We start from the raw sequence: 18,025 nt of genomic DNA on the forward strand, positions 1-18,025 counted from the left end.
TGGAGACTCAGCTTTAGCATATCAAACAGGCCGATAAATACCAAAAATACCAAAGCTTACGGGTGCCCCATGAGCCTGTTTCACTATAATTTCAAGGCCTTCTCTAGAAAATTCCTTTGCTACATCAAAGGACAGGAAATACTGAAGAATACATTTTGCAAGGAATAAAAAAGGATGAAAAATGTGGCTGCGGGACTTTTCCAGAATGAACACGCCAAGCGATCTCTGATCAACTAATCTGAACTTGCAAGACCTTGTGCAATCGAAAGACCTATTGCCAGCTCTACATATATGTAACAATTACCCTTCCTGAGACCACCAACAAGTACTTTGTGTCTTGCTGTATAAGTGCCACCGTCACCAACATATCAACCAATATATAAACAAAAACGCTTAACAAGCAAGAAAATAGAGAGAAAGAGAGTTCATGTTTCAGTTGAAGCTAAAGTGTAACGTACACCAACTAGGCACAATTCTCTGAGAAACCTGTGTGTTAGTACATCTGCTGCCATCTAAAAATAACATTTATCAACAAAAGCATGCCAGCAGGAATTATGGTAGAAGTTGTTATTTCAATAGGAATATAATTGCTATTGGTGAATAGACAAGTACATGCTTGATTTGCTTCCCCATGCATGCAACTGTGTAAAAGCTAAAAGCAAGGGCACCACCAATAACCAGAAAATAAATTTTCCACATTAGTAGCCAAATAAGTCAAACTAATTATTGAATCATATCAATAATAAAAAATTGCAATTTATCTGAGCAAACATATCTCACATTGTGATGCCATGGGTGTATCAGTCGAATTCCATTCAATAGCACCCATTAAAACAGAACCAAGAACCAATAATACAACCAACTCAAGCTATCACTCCATAACTGCAACTCCTCCAGCAGCCTTTATCTTCTCAATTTCGTCATTTGCTTCCTCTTTTGTGAGGCCTTGTTTAAGCACAACAGGTACCTTCTCAACCAGGTCTTTGGCCTCCTTCAAACCCAAATTAGTAAAAGCTCTCACCTGTTTAATCACCTTGATTTTTGCTGCTGCATCAAACTTCTCTAACTTCACATCAAATGCTGTTTTCTCCTTCTTCTCCTCCACCTTTGTAGCTCCAGCAGCTGGTGCACCTTGGAGACCCAAGTCCATACCTTCTGTTGAAATTGGCTTAAGTTTTGGAAGCATTAACTTGTATTGTAGAGTAGGGCCAATTTGACGTCGCTCCTCAGGGGTTAAGGCAGCAATGCATTCAGCAAGTTGAATGGTTTTATCAGAAGGTGGAGGCCTAGGGCCATATGGATCATAAAACGCCGGATATTTATACTTTATGGGCTTGGCCTTGGGATCTCTAGGAACAAAATCATGCTGGAAAAATCGAACCTGTAAAGGATTAGTTACTTCATGGAGAGTAGAACGGGCACGAATGGACTTCACAAGTGCAACAAACTTCATTGTTTCGTGAATCAGCGAAACAATAACTCATAAAACAAAGGCCGAGGAGATATTATCAGATTCAAGTAAGTAGTTCAAAGCATCAAACCCAACTTAATAAATGCTCTCTTCTTTTCTGTTTCTTATGAGAAATAGAGCTGTAAGAATTCTGGTGCCAACTTTCTTACCTGGAAAAAGGGGTAAAATTCATTGATCAGACAAAAAGATTTCTTCTTATTTACATAGAAAGATTTCATTGAACAGATAAGACGCCCAAACATAAATACTCAATAAATGTTGAGGAGAATTACTATTAGGTTCTGGAGTTTTTAAGAATTTCACCAGTTCGTTCTTATAATTCTTAGACACAATTAAAAGGTTACTCATCATCTTAAAAAGCAACTAATTAATCATTTTATTATTATTTCCATTATTCAAAGAACTAAATAATTTATGTCCATGGAATATGGAGGACTTTACAGTCGTTTAATTAAAATATCAGCTTTTATGATGTTTATCCAATGCCTGTCAAAATTTGTTGATATGTATTAATAGGACTAATTAGCTGCATTTAAAAGAAAAAAAAAGGGACCTTTTAATTGGGCTTAAAAGTTATAGAAATAAACTAGTGAATTTCCTAGAAACCTCAGGACCAAATAGCAATTGCCGCTAAATGTTATGGGGAAGGGCTACCAAATGTCACATTGACCAATTGATTGATTCATCGACATGAAGAGATCTACAAAATACAAAACTGGAGCCATCACAATTAATTACATATAGTTTATAGAGGTACACTACTTCCAAATTTTTAAGTTTCATTAACATAATAATGAATTGCTGGAAAATCATAGCTTTTATCTTAATAATATGACATATCTTAATTCTAAGCAACACAAGTTACCAGCTATTGGATGAGCTTATCTTCCATAAACAACTACCAAGCGCATGCAGATTGAAGCTTAAAAAAAAAGCTACGGAACAGGCATTTCAACAAACAGCTTGTATAAGTGGAAAAAACAGAACTTGTATAAGAAATACCCATCAGAAATAGATCAACAGAAAGCTCTATAAGTAGTCAACAAAATGCGTTTCAGCGACTCCGACTTTCGCAATGGCAACACAGACAACGTATTCAGATTAAAGTGATAAATCTCAAGAGCTTTACAAGCAAGAAGTTGGAACCGGAGATGTCACCAGAAACTCACCGATCGTAGGGGCAAAACCCCACCAAGTCCGTGCAACATTAAACCCCAAGGCCTAAGCTACTGAGTTTTGATAGAATGGCGTGGACGGGATACTGAGGGGTTGGAGAGATCCAACAGTGATGTCTTTACTTAAAAATGAATCATATACTTACTTCTTTTTTCTTTTGTAGACTTATATAGGTTCTGGTTTTTTTATTAATAGAACTCAATAATTAATTTAGCTTATAAAATAAAAGAATTATTTAGTATATGTGCAATACGATGATTTTAAATATAAAACTTATTATGATTTTAATTAATTATCATTAATTTTATTAATGCAGTGTATGCCCATTCGCGTATGTACAAAAATTTCAATGGGCCCCTAAGACAGGCGCAGCTAAAAATTATTCCTTTATCAAAACCAGGCCTCCAGTGGAGACCACAAGGCAAGCTGAGAATTTTAGGAAGACAAAGAAGAGTTAATCGTACATATATTCTTAAAGCTAAAAAAAGCACTACCATATATTCCTCCATATAACAACAAAATCCTACAGCTTTGAATGTCTTATAAGAAAGACACCAAATTAGGCAAAGGATGAAACCATATCAGAACATAAACACAAACACAAATATACTAAGGCAGTCATTTTTGGACTCTTTTTTAATTAAGTTTTCATTCACACACTCCCTTCTGCTGGCTGGTAGCTGCTGCATGTCAACTCCACGAAAATTTTTCAAGACCACCACCTTATAATAGAAAGAAGCACGACAACAGAAAAAAAAAAAAAGTTACACTTTCTATCAAAGGCGAATTGGGATTAGATATTACACCAAGGGATTGGTTGTGGTCGACGATCCATAGCCGTTCATCATGCCAGTCCATGATCCCAAATTATTTAGGTACCCAAATGTATCCTTCCCACCATCTGTGCAGGCCTGGTCTTGCCATTCAAGGGCCAGGAGCTTGGTGTTGGGCTTCACATCAATTGTGTTTTGCTCATCATTGTTTCCTTGATGATCATATGGAAGCATTAACCTTTGGCAAGTTTCCATGAAAGTGCCATTATTCCCATCAACGGATATCCCAAATGGTGAGCAAATTCCATGAAAATTCGGTGCTAATCCTTGATGACTCATGTCCCCGAGCCCACTAACCATACCCATCTCGCCATTCCCCATAAAATCGTAATTCCTGGAACTGCCCACTATAGCTTCCAACTTGCTCTCCATAAAATCAACAGGCCTAGGGTTTTCAAGCATGCCAATATTATACTTGGTCTCCATGAAAGTAGGGTTTGCAAGTGCCCCTTGATGTGTGGCAAGTATGTTACTGAGGTGTGCAAGTTGGACCTCAGGAAATGAAAGATGCAAATCAGTAGGATTATGGGAAGAAGAAGATGATGATCCAGGGTTCTGATTAATGGTTTGATCGTTAGATTTTTTAGCCACCTTCTTATTCTTTCTACACCCACCACCCACAGGAATGTTCCTTAAAGTGCCACCTTTGGTCCAGTACCTTCTGCAAGTCTTGCAGAAGTACCTTGGCTGAGAGAGGCTGTAGTTGTTGTAGTAACAAAATTTGGTGTGAGTGGAGTCACACCTTGGGCACTTGAGAGCTTGGTCAAGCTGGGGTCTGAGCCTCCTCTCTATCAAGGGCCTTGAGCATGTGAGCATATCCCCGGAAGGTGAAGAAGAATCCATTCCAGACTCCTCGTGTATCGTGCCCTGACACCAGGAAAGCAAGAAGTTGATGGGAAATGTGTCAGAATTTCTGCTCAGTTATTTCAATAATGCCGAATGCCAGCAAATTATAAATAAATAAATATTCAATATATTTTTGTCCTTTCAAAGATATCAGTAATAATTAATATAAAGACTAGACATTATTCCTTCTTCCTTTCACATTAACTATGGAATGTCTAAAACTAAAATGCCAGAGAAAGCCAAAGAACCTTTCAAAAATAATATACATCTGGTTACCAAATTTGTGAAAACCTACCAGATGATCGAGTCTAAAGCTTCACATATCTCTTCTGCATTAAAGTGCACAGCCATTTCGCTGCTTCAAACCATCATGACATCAATGTGACTACACTAAATGCAAAACATATAGGACTACCCATATGTTCCCTTGTAGGTTTCCACTCCAAAACAGCATATAATTTCATGCCATTACTTCCATTTGCCTCACCAATTACGGCTAGAAAACCAAATTGTGGTAAAATGTCACTCCTGGGCCATGGCATTTGAACTTGCAAACCTCACACTTAATCTAAAATGAAATAGCTAGCCAGAGAGTGTCGAACTAATTATATCGAAATGCAGAGCTTACCTGCAGCCAATCAGTGGAATCCATGCAAACTTGAAGTGAAGTAAGACCCATAAAACCAAGTAAAGAACAAAAAAACAAGATATACTTTGGTGGTTGGTTTATATATATAGCAACCAATTCACCGAGACTTGCCTTCAAGCACACTCTACTTCATATTGGGTGCCATGCAAGAGATGAAAGGGAGAGGTAGAGATAAAGGAAGACAACAAGTGAATTGTGACAGAGAAGAAGAGAGTACAGAAGCAAATGAGAGTGAATTAATTGTCATGTAGGGGGTGGAGGAGGGGCGTGGGCTGTGATTAAGAAGGAAGAAAAAGGTAGCAACCAGGCTATGCTCCTACTCTGCTGCTTAGGTCCATACACAGTCGGTGGGCTTAACATTCGTGGGCCCCTACTCTGTCCATCCAATGTGATGATAAAGGCCCCACCCACACCTCATTGTAGACTAAATCTCCGGTCTCAAAATCGACGGCCCGGAGGTTGTCGTGGTAACTGAGTTGGAATAAGGTGAGCCGTTGATTTGAGAGCAAGAATACGTCAGATGTCGCGGCTTGGTCGTCACTACAATGAAGGTCCGTGTTTGACGTGACAGAAGCTGAGAGTGAGAGAATATAATTTTTTTCGGGGTTTTCGATAAAGAAAGCATACCGAAAGAGCACTCCACTTGCGGGCCCTAACCAGTGGACCCACTCGCTCTCCTCCTACAAGCAAAGGATCGATTCCCCCCCCCCCCTCCCCATGCGCTTCTCACGTGCCACTTTCCTCTATTTACTTTCCCCAACTTGCTCCACGTCTGCAGTTTTCTAATGCTTTTTTTCGTGCCAAGTGGATGACCGAGTTAATCCATTTACAGATGTTAATTTCATAATTTTTCTTAGTAATTATAATTGGCTACTACGTTACTGATTAACAGAGGATACACAAGAATTTCCCATTAACGGATGTATCGTAATTGTAACTTAAGTTTCTCATCACTCTGGCTTAGATAACTTAGCAATATGGGTTCTCTCTAAGAACTCAAACACATAATCATCATTCATCACTTTAAGAAGGCAATCGGAATATATCCTTCTCTCTTTTTTTTTAGAAAATAATTACTCAGCATTTCAAATAATGCGTGGGTAAAGTTTATATTCAAATAAGAACTCCCTGGCCAGGGTGGCTGTTATTGGCTTTCAGATAAAAATAAAAAAAGGAAGAGGGAAACAAGACCAAAGAAAGATGGTGACATTAAGCAGGGCAGGCAAAGGCAATGGCAAGAGTGACATAAATAGCTAGCGTGAAGAATACACTCCAAGGAAGAGGGCCCAAAGCACAAACTGTCAGGTGAATAAAGCGATTCTGCGCCCACGTTCCCCGCTACTCACCTGACACTTACTCCTGCTTGCGAGGACTTGTAACTATATTATTATAAAGGGGCAGATAAGACCATCGATCTCATCAGCACCAGTAATCATCATTTCTTTCTTTTTAGGAACAGATTGAATAATATCTTAAATCATCACTCCAATCATATTTTTTGCAGTTGGCAAATACATGCATTGGGTTTTTAAGAGTTACGGCCTAATCATTTGGTGATTAGCAAAAGCAGAATGTGAATACAACTTTACGTTGCTTTCCAAGCTAAAGAAGAGAATACTTCAACATGGAATTTATTTTTGCTACCAGTTACTTGCTGCCTAGCTAAGAAACATTTGCCAACCCAGATAGCTATAATAATGGATTGGTATCCCAACATTGATCTCTTATCTTAATTGCCTGGCGGTAAGAAAAGGACAGACTTCATGTCAAACACCTAGAAGATATTTTACTTCATCCATACGACACCTTGTGTAACGCAGTGGAATGGCATTTCACTCAGTATGGTTGATTTATTATAGGCTCAGGCAACATTTTTTTATTTCCTTTTTGAATCGTATCAGACGTTTTATTTCAGTTTTTGGTTCTGCATGCAGTCTGCGACAGAATTCTTTTAATAAAAATTTGACATTTTCTCATCTTTTTAATCAGCAGAAATAAAAGTGTACAAAAGGGTTTTTTTCTCAAAAAAAAAAAAATCTTACCACATACACAAGGCAAGTAAGAAGAAAGGAGATCGAACATTGAACATCTATCCAACGTCGAGGCTCAAAGGTCATTTCAAATTTCAAACTATCACACGGCCTTTAAGCGCAGAATGAAACGGTTTCAAATGGAGCATATATGCTCTCAGATCATCAGATACAGCGGTAAGGTAATTGGTGTGGTCCTCGTCATCATCACCGTGGTCAAACAATTGGACCTCGTAGAGTGTGCAGTCAATCCGAGTCATTTGAGCCTAGCAAGCAAATGGCCCCCACCTTTGAGTTTCCTATGATCCCCAAAAGTTTTCTACGCACATGTATAGCAATCATGACATCAAACTAGACATAGGTCCGATCTGATTTTGGATTACAATATTGATCAGCCAATCAAATAATTTCCCCCCGGAAAGTTCTCATTCTCATGCCGCTAATCTATAGCTCTTCATACATTAGTCACATTTTCACCCTACGATCTAAAACTGTATAATAATTAATTAGTCTAACGTCTCTGTGTTAATTACAGTTTAAAAAAAAGGAACTACAACAAAGTGAATGTCAAAGACAGTAGACAATATCCAGCTTAGCATGGTTGCGTATCTTTGGTTCGGGAATGAAATTATAGTAAACAATATCGTATAGTTGTCGGATCCATCCTCAGAGCATGTGAAAGATTACGTGTAAATTATAGGCCATGTCGTTGATCTTGTGCCAATATGGCTTTTTAATATATATATATTTTTTCTTTTAAACAGTCACATGGACGATGAAATCTTTTGCAAATCTAATTTTATCATGTATAATTTTTTCTATTAAGTGTGTAATAGAGGAGAATCTGAATCTCAGAATCAGCCAACTTCAAATTCCAAGTTTTCAACCATTGAGGCTGTAAATAAATGAGTGTCTAAAAGAGCATGCGCGACAACTTCCAGCATGGCTGCGGCGGAAGAAAGTTACTATATCTATACTAATATATACGTAGGCAAATCTGAAGCCACAGATATTCTCATTCTCACACCGAAATTGTGATGCACGAATTAATGGTGTGGGTGGACAGGATTTTTTTTTTCTTTTTTTTTTTTTCAAATAATCTCTATCTGATCAGGAGCTGGAATATGGTTACTGTTTTTTGTTTTTACTATATTAAAAAAAAAAAAAAAAAAAAAAAAAAAAGAAGGCATCGTTGGGTCCTACACTTGGTACAGAAGCCGACCGTGCTATCCATTTCTCGTCTGTTACTGCGTTTTTCACCTTGGTCTTCACTTGATGTTTTGTATATATGCCCTGTCCCGTCTGAGTTCCTTTTGGTTTTCACACATGTTTTTCATAATCTTTATTTGAGTAGATTTTATTTTATTTTTTCTTAACTTTTAATAACGACTTATATTAAGGCCTGCTTAGTACTTGTAACAAACAATTAAATTATTTTTTAAATTGTAGTTAAAATTTTTTTTTAAAAAAAAGAAAATTTATTTTGTAAAAAAAATTAATACATATGAATAGACAATTTTCGTACCCTATGTTTTCCTAAACGAATTAAAGTGTGAACGAAACCCCAGTAACCGTAATCAAATATGAAGACTATTGTGCAAGATTTGACGGAATGAAAAATATGTATTTAAATTGGTAGTGGAGCGGCTGTCGCTATTGTACAAAATGGGATCACAAGTCAATTTCACTCGTGGTCCTAATGAATAATATTAGACAGCAAAAGCGTATGGTTTCGCACAAACTTCAATTGGTGGTTTCACACTAACCTATTCAACCATCTATATTATTAAGGTCCGAACATTTTCTGAACGTTGTGTTTAATTTAATTCATGCACAACATTAGCTACCTTGGAAGAGATATATTGGTCATGATGCAGGCCCACAGTATTGATCCGGATGCTAGTAAACATCAATACAGACAAAAATAAGAGTGAGGAATGACAGTGTCCTGCCCTACAATATACCCTTTGGATAGTGGTTTGGCTTTCCAGCGGTAAAAGAGTCACGTTTCTTGAGGATTTGATACGTATAGTCCCTCTTGCATGCAATTGTGTGTGTGTTTGTCCTTTCTTTTGTATATATATGAACCAAAAGTATTGCACATCTAAACCCATATGTATGTTGTCTCTGTTTCTTGTTTTATATGGATTAAGGTTTCTGCCGGGAACTCTTTGTCCTTACTTGACTGACTCTCTGGGGTTTGACGAAGATGAAATGCATACTTCAAATTGAGATCAAATAGCCCGCTTAATGCAATGTATATATAACGATTTCAAGTGTTAGGATCAATTCCTTAATGGAGAAATTTTAAGTGTAATTAGTGAATTGGGTTTTTTTAATATTATTTTATTTGCAACTTATTTAAAATATTCAATAGGTGAATTTTTTTTTTCTTACAAAAAAAGGTTAAGTTGTTCCTTGAAAAGAATAATCGCTCAACTGTTTTCTCAGACCGAGTCAATAAGTTCAGTAACCGTGGCTAAAATCCAAACTATTCCTGTACATCTGTTGGTGGTTCATTGGGGCTCTGAAAGGTCCAACGGCTATAAAATAGACCGATTAATTTGAATTAAGCGGCCCACTCTTTATCGTCTGTGCGATTAGTAGCAAAGGTCTGTTTTATTGCATGGGCGTGGGATTCAGCTTCCTTTTCGGCTTGGTTAGAAAAAAAGTCCAAATTTCATTAGAGTAAAGCAGTATAAATTTCATTAGAAAGCCCAATAAGGCTAAGAAGACTACGACGAGAAAAGCAAAAAAGAAGGCGTCCTCCACACCGTGTGTCATGTACGATGATTCCAAAAACTAAGAAGAGGCTACCATATCCAACACAACATGCAGCTCCATAAGCTCCTACGCCCAACAATAAGAATCAAACTTTAGGGACCAGAACAGAAGAATCAAGATTGGGGAACTAAGAAACATAAGCGGCAATGGTTGGAAGTGGCAGACTCTTGGACAACATTGAATCAAATAATGCATCATTGCATAAAACCAGCTCAAGAAAATTGGAGGGCGAAACCCACTGCATCATTGTAGGTCCAACAGCTCATACGAGATGCTAATGGGCTGGGTTTTGGTGGTTCCTTTGGGGCTCGATGATTGCTGTAATTTTATGAATCTCAGGGACTTCTTTTTTTCAAAAAAAAAAAAAAAGTACTGGCATCTGCATGCTCTGCTAGAAGAATATATACTTGAGGCAATATTCCATATTTGAGGCCGTGTTACAGGGCTTATGATCATGTTGTAGGTCAGGGCATGTGAAAAAGCTGAATATAGCAAGAGTTGTATTTTCCTTATTCTTACCTAACATTTCAGTCTTTGACATGAGTCACATGCCAATTTGCTTCTTCCTTCTTTATCTGTTTTCACAACTTGGGGCAGTGCAACTTGCTAGAGTAAACACCAAGAAATATACATGTGTAAATGGCTATGAAGAAAACCACTATGGTTTCTCAATTATTTGGGATGTTGAGCTTCAATCTATTTATGGCATCATAATAATTTATAATAACGGTAAGCATATTGATTCCATAAAGATTTTTTTTTTAAAGCAAAACTACGGATTGTATTAATAAAATTTCATTAAACAAAGAGGATTTTCATTCCAAACAGAGAGATGATCATGCCTAATAGATTTTCTAGTTAAAGTATAAGTAGTAGCATTACGACGAATCCATCTAACAGAAATATCAGTTCTAGAGTCTAATAAAGATTTACAATCATTCAAAATCAAACCCCTGCATAAAATAATTTGACAAAAATATTTCTCAAGTGTCTGTCTAAACCCCTGCACAAAATAATTTGGCAAAAATGCTCCTCTTTCTTTCTCTCTCTCGAGTATAAATCATTAAAATCTCCCAAATAAAACCACGGAAGAGAGTTTCTACGAGATAAAGTTCGAATAATGTTCCAATACTGATATTGTTATTGCGATTCCGGAAACCCATAATAACTAGTAAACTTCCATTGAATATTACCTTCCGAAACAACCGAATCAATAAAATTTGAAGAAAAGCCAACCACAAAAACATCAGATACATGACTCTTCCAGGTTTCATCCAAATCTTTGTCTATTGACTTGTATCTTCTTCCAAATAAGGAGGAATCAATTGTACAACCAAGGGCCCATTCACTATATTTTCAAAATCAACATTATTAAAAAATCAAAACAGATATCTTTTTGCATCTAATTCCATAATAGATACCCTCTAAATGATGCTATAAATCTGTCAAAAAGGTCTGCATATTCTGAAAATTGATTGAATCATATATGAAAAATATCTCCACCGTACAGAAATCATAAGTAACGATCAGAAGATGGAAATCTAATTCCATAGAAATTAATAAGTGAATTAATTTCTATTGAATGAATAAAAAAATAATAATAAGAAAATAAAATGGAGAATATTTTAATATAAAAACTAAAAAATAAATAAAATTAATTCAAAAAATAAGAAGTTAAATTTAAAAGAGAAAATGAAAACTATTATGTCAAAAAAATAATTTTAGTTTGATAGCAATATATCATCCTATCAATTGAAAATTTAAACAATTATAGATTTAATTAACCTGAATAATAACATATCATCATGTGTCTTAATACAACACCCAACATAATAATAATAATAATAAGCAATAGACATGAAAACAATATAAATATCAAGAAATTTTAAAAAAATAATAGAATCACATAAATATCACAACTAATTAAACTGAAATTGAAAAAAAAAAATTCTTAGTCACACATATTTATAATTGAATCACCACAAGTAGAGGAGTGTTTTCGGTCTTCTAAAGCTAATTCAGAATGAGAGATGAAAGATGTATCTGTACATTAAAATATCATCTTTATATACTACTAAGAATTCTAACTCTACCTAAATACTAGTAGTGATTGTGCGGTTGTTGAAACCGGTTAAAAATAACCCTTTCAGTTATCAAAAATTTTACAACTGCAGATAGCGGTAAAAGGATCGAATCCACATGGAATTGATACTTATCTATTTTCCTTAACAAGACCAAGTAAACAAACTGAAAGTAAAATAAAAATAAACTACAAGTAAAGTAAAAAGGGGAGTGTTTGAGATTGTTTCAATTAAACTAATGATGAAAGCAATAAAGTAAAACGAATAATAAAAGTAAAGAGATTCAATTATGAGAAAAGTTCTAGTTGAAGAATTGGATCCACTTCGGTTGTTAGGATTAATCATTGATATTTAGGTTCCTTTGTTTAATTCAATAAATTAGTTATGAAAATGGAAGACGCTTCTAACCACCATATCCCTCCTTTATAAGCATAAATTAATTAGGGAACGTCCTCTAATCAATCACTAATCAACAAGTTGCTAAGGAACGTCCTTGGGCCTTAGGCATCTAACAACTGTCAATTGTATTAAGAAATAGAGAGACTTAATTCTAGCTACCCAAACGCATGGTATTAGATCATGCAATTTTCTTAGTTTTTACACTAAGAGTTACTTGTGTTTGAACAATCTAAGCAATTACGGACTTAAAACTATTCAAACTAATTAATTATTACCTTGTAATCAAGAATCAATTGGCCATATTGATCAAAATAACAAAGCAACAATGGAATTAAGCATGAAATTGCATGAATATTGAAAAACAAAAGTTAAACCATGTGTGTTCAGATCTCCCAATCCATAAAACAACTAAAGTATCAACCAATTTTCAACTAGAAATAAAGGTTTCAGCCACTCATGAGTGAAACAAAACAAGAAAATAAAGAAAGGAATAAAGAGAAGAGGTGGCCGAAGCCTTGGAGAGGTGTCTTGCGTCGAATCTGAAGAGAAGAGAGGGAGAAGAGTCGAGAGAGAGGTGCGGCTGGCTTTATAGTGCTCCTTACATAGCTTTCAAGTGTTGCCATAGCTCTTCCTTGCTGCCCAAGTTGCTGTCCCTGCCGCCCAAATGTGCATTAATGAGCTGAAGCCTCCTTTTGAATTTTGAATTTTGAATGTGCAAGACTTGTGGGGCAAGTATGTCTTCTTTGGCTTCCTTAACAAGCTGAATTTTGAATTTCAAATTTTGAATGTGCGTCTTCTTGAGATTTGGCTTCCTCAGTAAGGAAATGGATTCTTGAAGATTTGAAATTTGAATTTCAAATTGCTCTGTTATCTGCACTTTCCTTATTTGCCACTTTCCTTATTTAGCACTTTCCTTAATAAACTGAATCTTGAATTTTGAATGCTTTTGGAGATTTGAAATTTGAATTACTTTCCTTGTTTGTCTCCTCTCAAGTTGCAACTTGACATGCTTGTTCCTTTATTCCATTTTAGACAGTTTTAAGGACATTTTCTCTAAATTACCTCTTTACACCATTTTCTGTAGAATAACATCAAAATTACGAAATTAGAGAGAAAAAGTGTAAATTAACATCAATAACATCATAATAAAATAATCTAAATTTGGACTGATCAAGTAGCCAAAATCAAAATCGAATTTGATATATTTTGGCAGATGGGAGTTATCTGTTTGTGTCTCATATTTGAAACTAGATTTTGATTTTTTTTCGTCAAATACATTATGCTAGTCCATAACAGAGTATATATGAAAATTAGAGTTTAAGAATAACTCTACATTCTTATCTTTTTGTGAATTTGATTACACCCATAACTCTTTTAATTTTAGAATATAGAGTTTAAATTCAATTTTTCTCTCATTATTCTCCGATTCTTATTTAATATACTAAAATATTAAAATTCAAACGAATCAATCTATTTTAAATAAAATCAAACTTAATATTTAAGTATTTTAAGATATTAAAACTATATAACTGTATATATTATTCGTATATTATAAATAAATCATATATAGAATAGAGTGATACATTTACATAAATGTAAATATCCACATAGATTATCTGTTATTAAATACTATGGTCTAAATTGTAATTAGTTGTTATTAAAGACGTGCGTTATTTGAAGACTAGGGAAGTTAATTTCTCTGCCTTTGTCTGCAAGGCAAAAGCTAATGCACCTCCACCACTCACCACCACATTTTTGCTATTATTATTACACTAGTTTTGGAAAAAGATTTTCTTTTTCTGGCATAATTTTAAGAGTAATGGAGATTTATTATTTTGGTGATAAAATTGGATATCCAACCCGTGATGAAAGAAAATTTTGTTTTTATTATAAAAATTCTATATAAATTTCATCATAATTAATATTAAACATCTAACATTAACCATTGAATTGAATTGTTAATACATACATGGGTAGCTGCTCAGACATTTTGTAGCTGTGCCTGTGGGCTTTCCAAACTTGAGTAGTCCACAAGTTAGCCAAGCAGCAGGTTTTCTATTTTTGCATGTCTCCTATTTCGCATTCAAATTTATGTAGATATATGCTATTATTAACCTATAACTTTTTATTAACAATATACAATCATATATTTATTTATTTAAATTTATAAATTTTACATTATTTCGTTAATATTAAATTGAATTTAAGGGAGTTGTATTTAATTTATTTATAAATTTTGTTGCAGATCGATTAATGTTTCAAAGAAAAAACAAAAAAAAGTTTAACGAAGCCACCCCCAGGCCCTAGCTGAAACGGTGGGCCTAAAAACTATTAGCGCCGCACCGCCAAACGAAAACCGAACATTTAAAACAATATTAATTAAAAAGGGCAAAAAAAAAAAAAAAAAAAAAAGGCGGTTCCGTTAAATTTTCGACTTGCCGACCTCCTTTCTCTTCGTCTTCTCCAAGCAATCTCAACGCTTCCTCCCCCATTCAAATACTTCACCGTCAATCCCAAACGATTTCTTCAGAACCCTTTTTGCATCTTCTCTTCAATTCTCTGAATTCCAAATTTCCTTTTTGTCTCGTTTTTTTGCCTTCTTTTTCTCTAGTATTTCTGTAGTTCATCTTTGTCTGTATAGTATTGAATTTCATTTTATTCTATTTCTATATGTATTCTTTTCCTTTTCACTTTTACATTCGATTTTCCTATCAATCCAATTCTTTGTTGTTCAAGTTTTTCACTTTTTCTTTGCTTATGGGAAATTTTGTTTGTCTGTAAAGTTGTCTCCTTGAACTTTTAGATTGCAAGTTTCATATTGCTCAAGGTTTCAATCAGCTTTAAGGATTTATTTATTTATTATGGAGCGCTCGTCGATTCAATTGGGGAATACTAATGGGATCGCGCATACTTTATCTATGGAGTTACCTTCTGCCAAATTACCAAAACATTCATTAGATAACGCTGACGAACAAACTGACAGCTTAAGTTCGGGTGTAGAATCCGTCCATGATCAAGAGTTGATCCTTTCGGATTCAGAAAGTGGCAGTTCTGGGGCCAATTCTGGCCAGTTTCCGGGATTCTGCGACGAATTGGTTCGACTTTTCGAGGGAGACAGGATCCACGATATTATCAAACAAAAGTTCCTTTCGGCTTTGGGTTCACTTGGCAACGAAACCACAGTCGTCACTGTTCACAAGAACAGGTACTCTAGCATTATTGAACAAGCGAGGATGCAATCGTTTCTAATTTTCACAAAAGCAACTGAGAAGTGCCGTGGCAGTGCCAACGTGAAGTATGCTTGGTTTGGCGCTACAGTAGATGAGACATGCAACATCATGAAGAATGGTTTCGGCCGCCAGATCAACGACAATAATGGATTATATGGCTGTGGCATCTATCTTTCTCCCGATGATTCTCCTCTTGAAACGTAAGCAAATTTTCTCCCTTGATTTTTATTTCACCTTGTCCTTTATTTACTCATACGTAGCATTGCAATGAGTCCTGAAGATCTCTTGTTTTCTGTTATTGGCAGTGTGAAGAATTTGAGGGTTGATGAGGATGGTCTACGACGTTTGTTACTGTGCCGTGTTATACTGGGTGCCACGGAGGTAGTGGCTCCTGGTTCTGAGCAGTGCCATCCGAGTTCTGAGGAGTTTGATTCGGGGATAGACAATTTGTCATCTCCCAAGAAGTATATTGTGTGGAGTAACCGCATGAACACTCATATTTTGCCCGAGTATGTCGTTAGTTTCAAGGCTCCTTGTTGTTTGAAAGGTAGACAATTGAACATTTTGTTGTTTGATAAAGAATTTAGCTTTGATTGCTGTATGATGATAGTTTTTTGATGCAGGGTTCTTTAGGAATCGAGAATCTGGAAGAGTACCAACTTCACCATGGATGCCTTTTCCAGATCTTATTACTGCACTTTCGAAGTTCTTGCCTCCCACTACTGTTGGTGTAGTTGCCAACTACCATAAAGATCACAGAGTAAGTAATTAAGTTGCAATTGTTTCTGGGAAAAAAATATTAGAGGAAAATCATAATAATTCAGTATGATCTCTTATATTGAAATTTGCTTTCAGGAAAAGAAAATTTCAAGGCAAGAACTAATACAGCGAGTGAGACTAATCGTAGGGGACAAGTTGTTGATTGCTGTAATCAAATCCTTTAGAAGTAAGGGTGGAATTGGAGGTGAAAGACCAAGCAATTGGAAGCAAAGAAAGGTTCGAATTGCAGGTGAGATGATATGAATGATTATGGGAGCAGAAACAGCATAATTGACTCGAATATGCATGAATGAAGTAGCAGTTGGTGTTGCAAGTTGACATCTGGAAGGGGGATGAGAAAGCTGATGAAATCTGACATAAACTGACAGATAATCCAAAACGAAACAGAAAGTTAGGATCCAGCAGATGCGAGGGCTAGTTTTAGGGATCTGGTGGATTTCATCTCTTTTTTCTTCTCCTTCTGTAGATCACTTTGTTTTTGTGCAATTTGAAATGTTATTGTCCGCAATATAAATTATAAAATAATATTTATCTGGATTAATAGAATGTATGAAAATACAGTATGTGATTTACTAAATTATTGATGAGATTCGTCAGGTATTGGAACCTAACATTTCTTGCAATAAAAATTTGATGAATGCAAACTGTATCGCTGCACACATTTGTACACGCTGAAAACAAGAAACCAGGCTGCTCAACAGCAGTAATAAAATGAGATTATGAATCCAGCAGTTTTCCTCTTAAAATGGACCTGAATGATCTCAACATTTTGCGAGCATATCTCCAATTGGGCTTGCGCTCTGATTTTGAGCTTTGTATATCCTGGCAACTTTCTTCGATGGAGATTGGGCAGCAGTGGAAATCACTGGGCTGTGGAGCATTCTTAGGAAATGAAGCTCAAATCCCTTCTGTTTTGGCCTGTCCAGACTTGGTGAAGTCCATGAACAGTAATTCCAATAATCATGTTGGGCTTCTCAGCTTTTTGAATTGGGGGTGATATGTTTCCAGAGATATGGTCCACAACATGGTTATATCATAGATGGCTTTCAACCTAATTCTTTTGTGATTCCACATTGAAAGGAAACTTGTACGAACAGAGTTGATCCTTTTTTCCTTCTTTTAATAGTAGTTCAAGAATAGTCTAAAATGGGAGAAATGGAGATTGATAATTCAAAAAGGGTTTATGGAATTTAGGGTGCAAGAGAAGTCTTGAAGCTGAAGAAATGATTATGCATTTGAGCTTTATTATTATCATTAATACTTCTAGAATTTGGAAAAGTAAAAATATTTCTTTTTAATGATCCCTTGTATTTTCTCAATAAGCCAAACCGAATACTCATCCTAGTTGCTGTTGACACTTGAAATATGGTCCACGTATGGCAGAATCATTCCACAGTAAGTCTCCTCAAATATAGAAGCTTCTTTTCTTTTTCTGTTCGTTTATAATTATTAATTACATACAGCACAAAGTCCCTAATTTTCTTTTTATATATATATAATTTAATATTATTTATATATGTCTAATAATTAAAATCCCATCAACCCTTCACCCTTATTTGATCTTAATTAAGAAATTTAAAATTTTCGTACCAAAATTTTGTTTATTTGTACAATGAATTCAGCAAATTAAGAGTAAATACAGAATAACAGACAAAATGATGAAGTTGAGCAACGCCTGCAGTGACTTCCACTCAAAGTCTTATATCCTATTGTTTGGTAATTAGCTTCTCCATATCCTCTCTATCA

The 18,025-nt window shown here is 35.4% G+C and overlaps 3 protein-coding genes across 6 annotated transcripts; 1 reads left to right on the forward strand and 2 right to left on the reverse strand.

The window, feature by feature from the left end:
• Nucleotides 1-674: 674 nt before the first annotated feature.
• LOC110631114 (50S ribosomal protein L7/L12) lies at nucleotides 675-2,820 on the reverse strand. 3 transcript variants are annotated; one of them, XM_021778833.1, is made up of 2 exons: nucleotides 2,641-2,820; nucleotides 675-1,366 (listed from the first exon to the last, which is right to left on the reverse strand). In XM_021778833.1, the coding sequence occupies exons 1-2, from the start codon at nucleotides 2,677-2,679 to the stop codon at nucleotides 872-874; spliced, it is 534 nt and encodes a 177-aa protein (XP_021634525.1). In that variant the 5' UTR covers nucleotides 2,680-2,820; the 3' UTR covers nucleotides 675-871. The 3 variants fall into 3 exon arrangements, with proteins under 3 accessions (XP_021634525.1, XP_021634523.1, XP_021634524.1); XM_021778831.2 differs by having other exon boundaries at nucleotides 675-1,620; nucleotides 2,641-2,789; XM_021778832.2 differs by lacking the exon at nucleotides 2,641-2,820 and adding an exon at nucleotides 2,474-2,609 and having other exon boundaries at nucleotides 675-1,620.
• A 265-nt stretch (nucleotides 2,821-3,085) lies between these two features.
• LOC110631059 (dof zinc finger protein DOF5.6) lies at nucleotides 3,086-5,243 on the reverse strand. 2 transcript variants are annotated; one of them, XM_043950162.1, is made up of 3 exons: nucleotides 4,955-5,243; nucleotides 4,622-4,822; nucleotides 3,086-4,347 (listed from the first exon to the last, which is right to left on the reverse strand). In XM_043950162.1, exon 3 carries the CDS (start codon nucleotides 4,321-4,323, stop codon nucleotides 3,448-3,450), a length of 876 nt encoding a protein of 291 aa, XP_043806097.1. In that variant the 5' UTR covers nucleotides 4,324-4,347; nucleotides 4,622-4,822; nucleotides 4,955-5,243; the 3' UTR covers nucleotides 3,086-3,447. The 2 variants fall into 2 exon arrangements, with proteins under 2 accessions (XP_043806097.1, XP_021634460.1); XM_021778768.2 differs by lacking the exon at nucleotides 4,622-4,822 and having other exon boundaries at nucleotides 4,955-5,240.
• A 9,443-nt stretch (nucleotides 5,244-14,686) lies between these two features.
• Nucleotides 14,687-16,890, forward strand: LOC110631042 (probable inactive poly [ADP-ribose] polymerase SRO5). Its single transcript, XM_021778745.2, has 4 exons — nucleotides 14,687-15,699; nucleotides 15,805-16,046; nucleotides 16,123-16,259; nucleotides 16,355-16,890. The coding sequence occupies exons 1-4, from the start codon at nucleotides 15,131-15,133 to the stop codon at nucleotides 16,520-16,522; spliced, it is 1,116 nt and encodes a 371-aa protein (XP_021634437.1). The 5' UTR covers nucleotides 14,687-15,130; the 3' UTR covers nucleotides 16,523-16,890.
• Nucleotides 16,891-18,025: the final 1,135 nt, after the last annotated feature.

The sequence above is a fragment of the Manihot esculenta genome, chromosome 14 (assembly GCF_001659605.2).
Source record: "Manihot esculenta cultivar AM560-2 chromosome 14, M.esculenta_v8, whole genome shotgun sequence".
Lineage (NCBI taxonomy): Eukaryota > Viridiplantae > Streptophyta > Magnoliopsida > Malpighiales > Euphorbiaceae > Manihot > Manihot esculenta.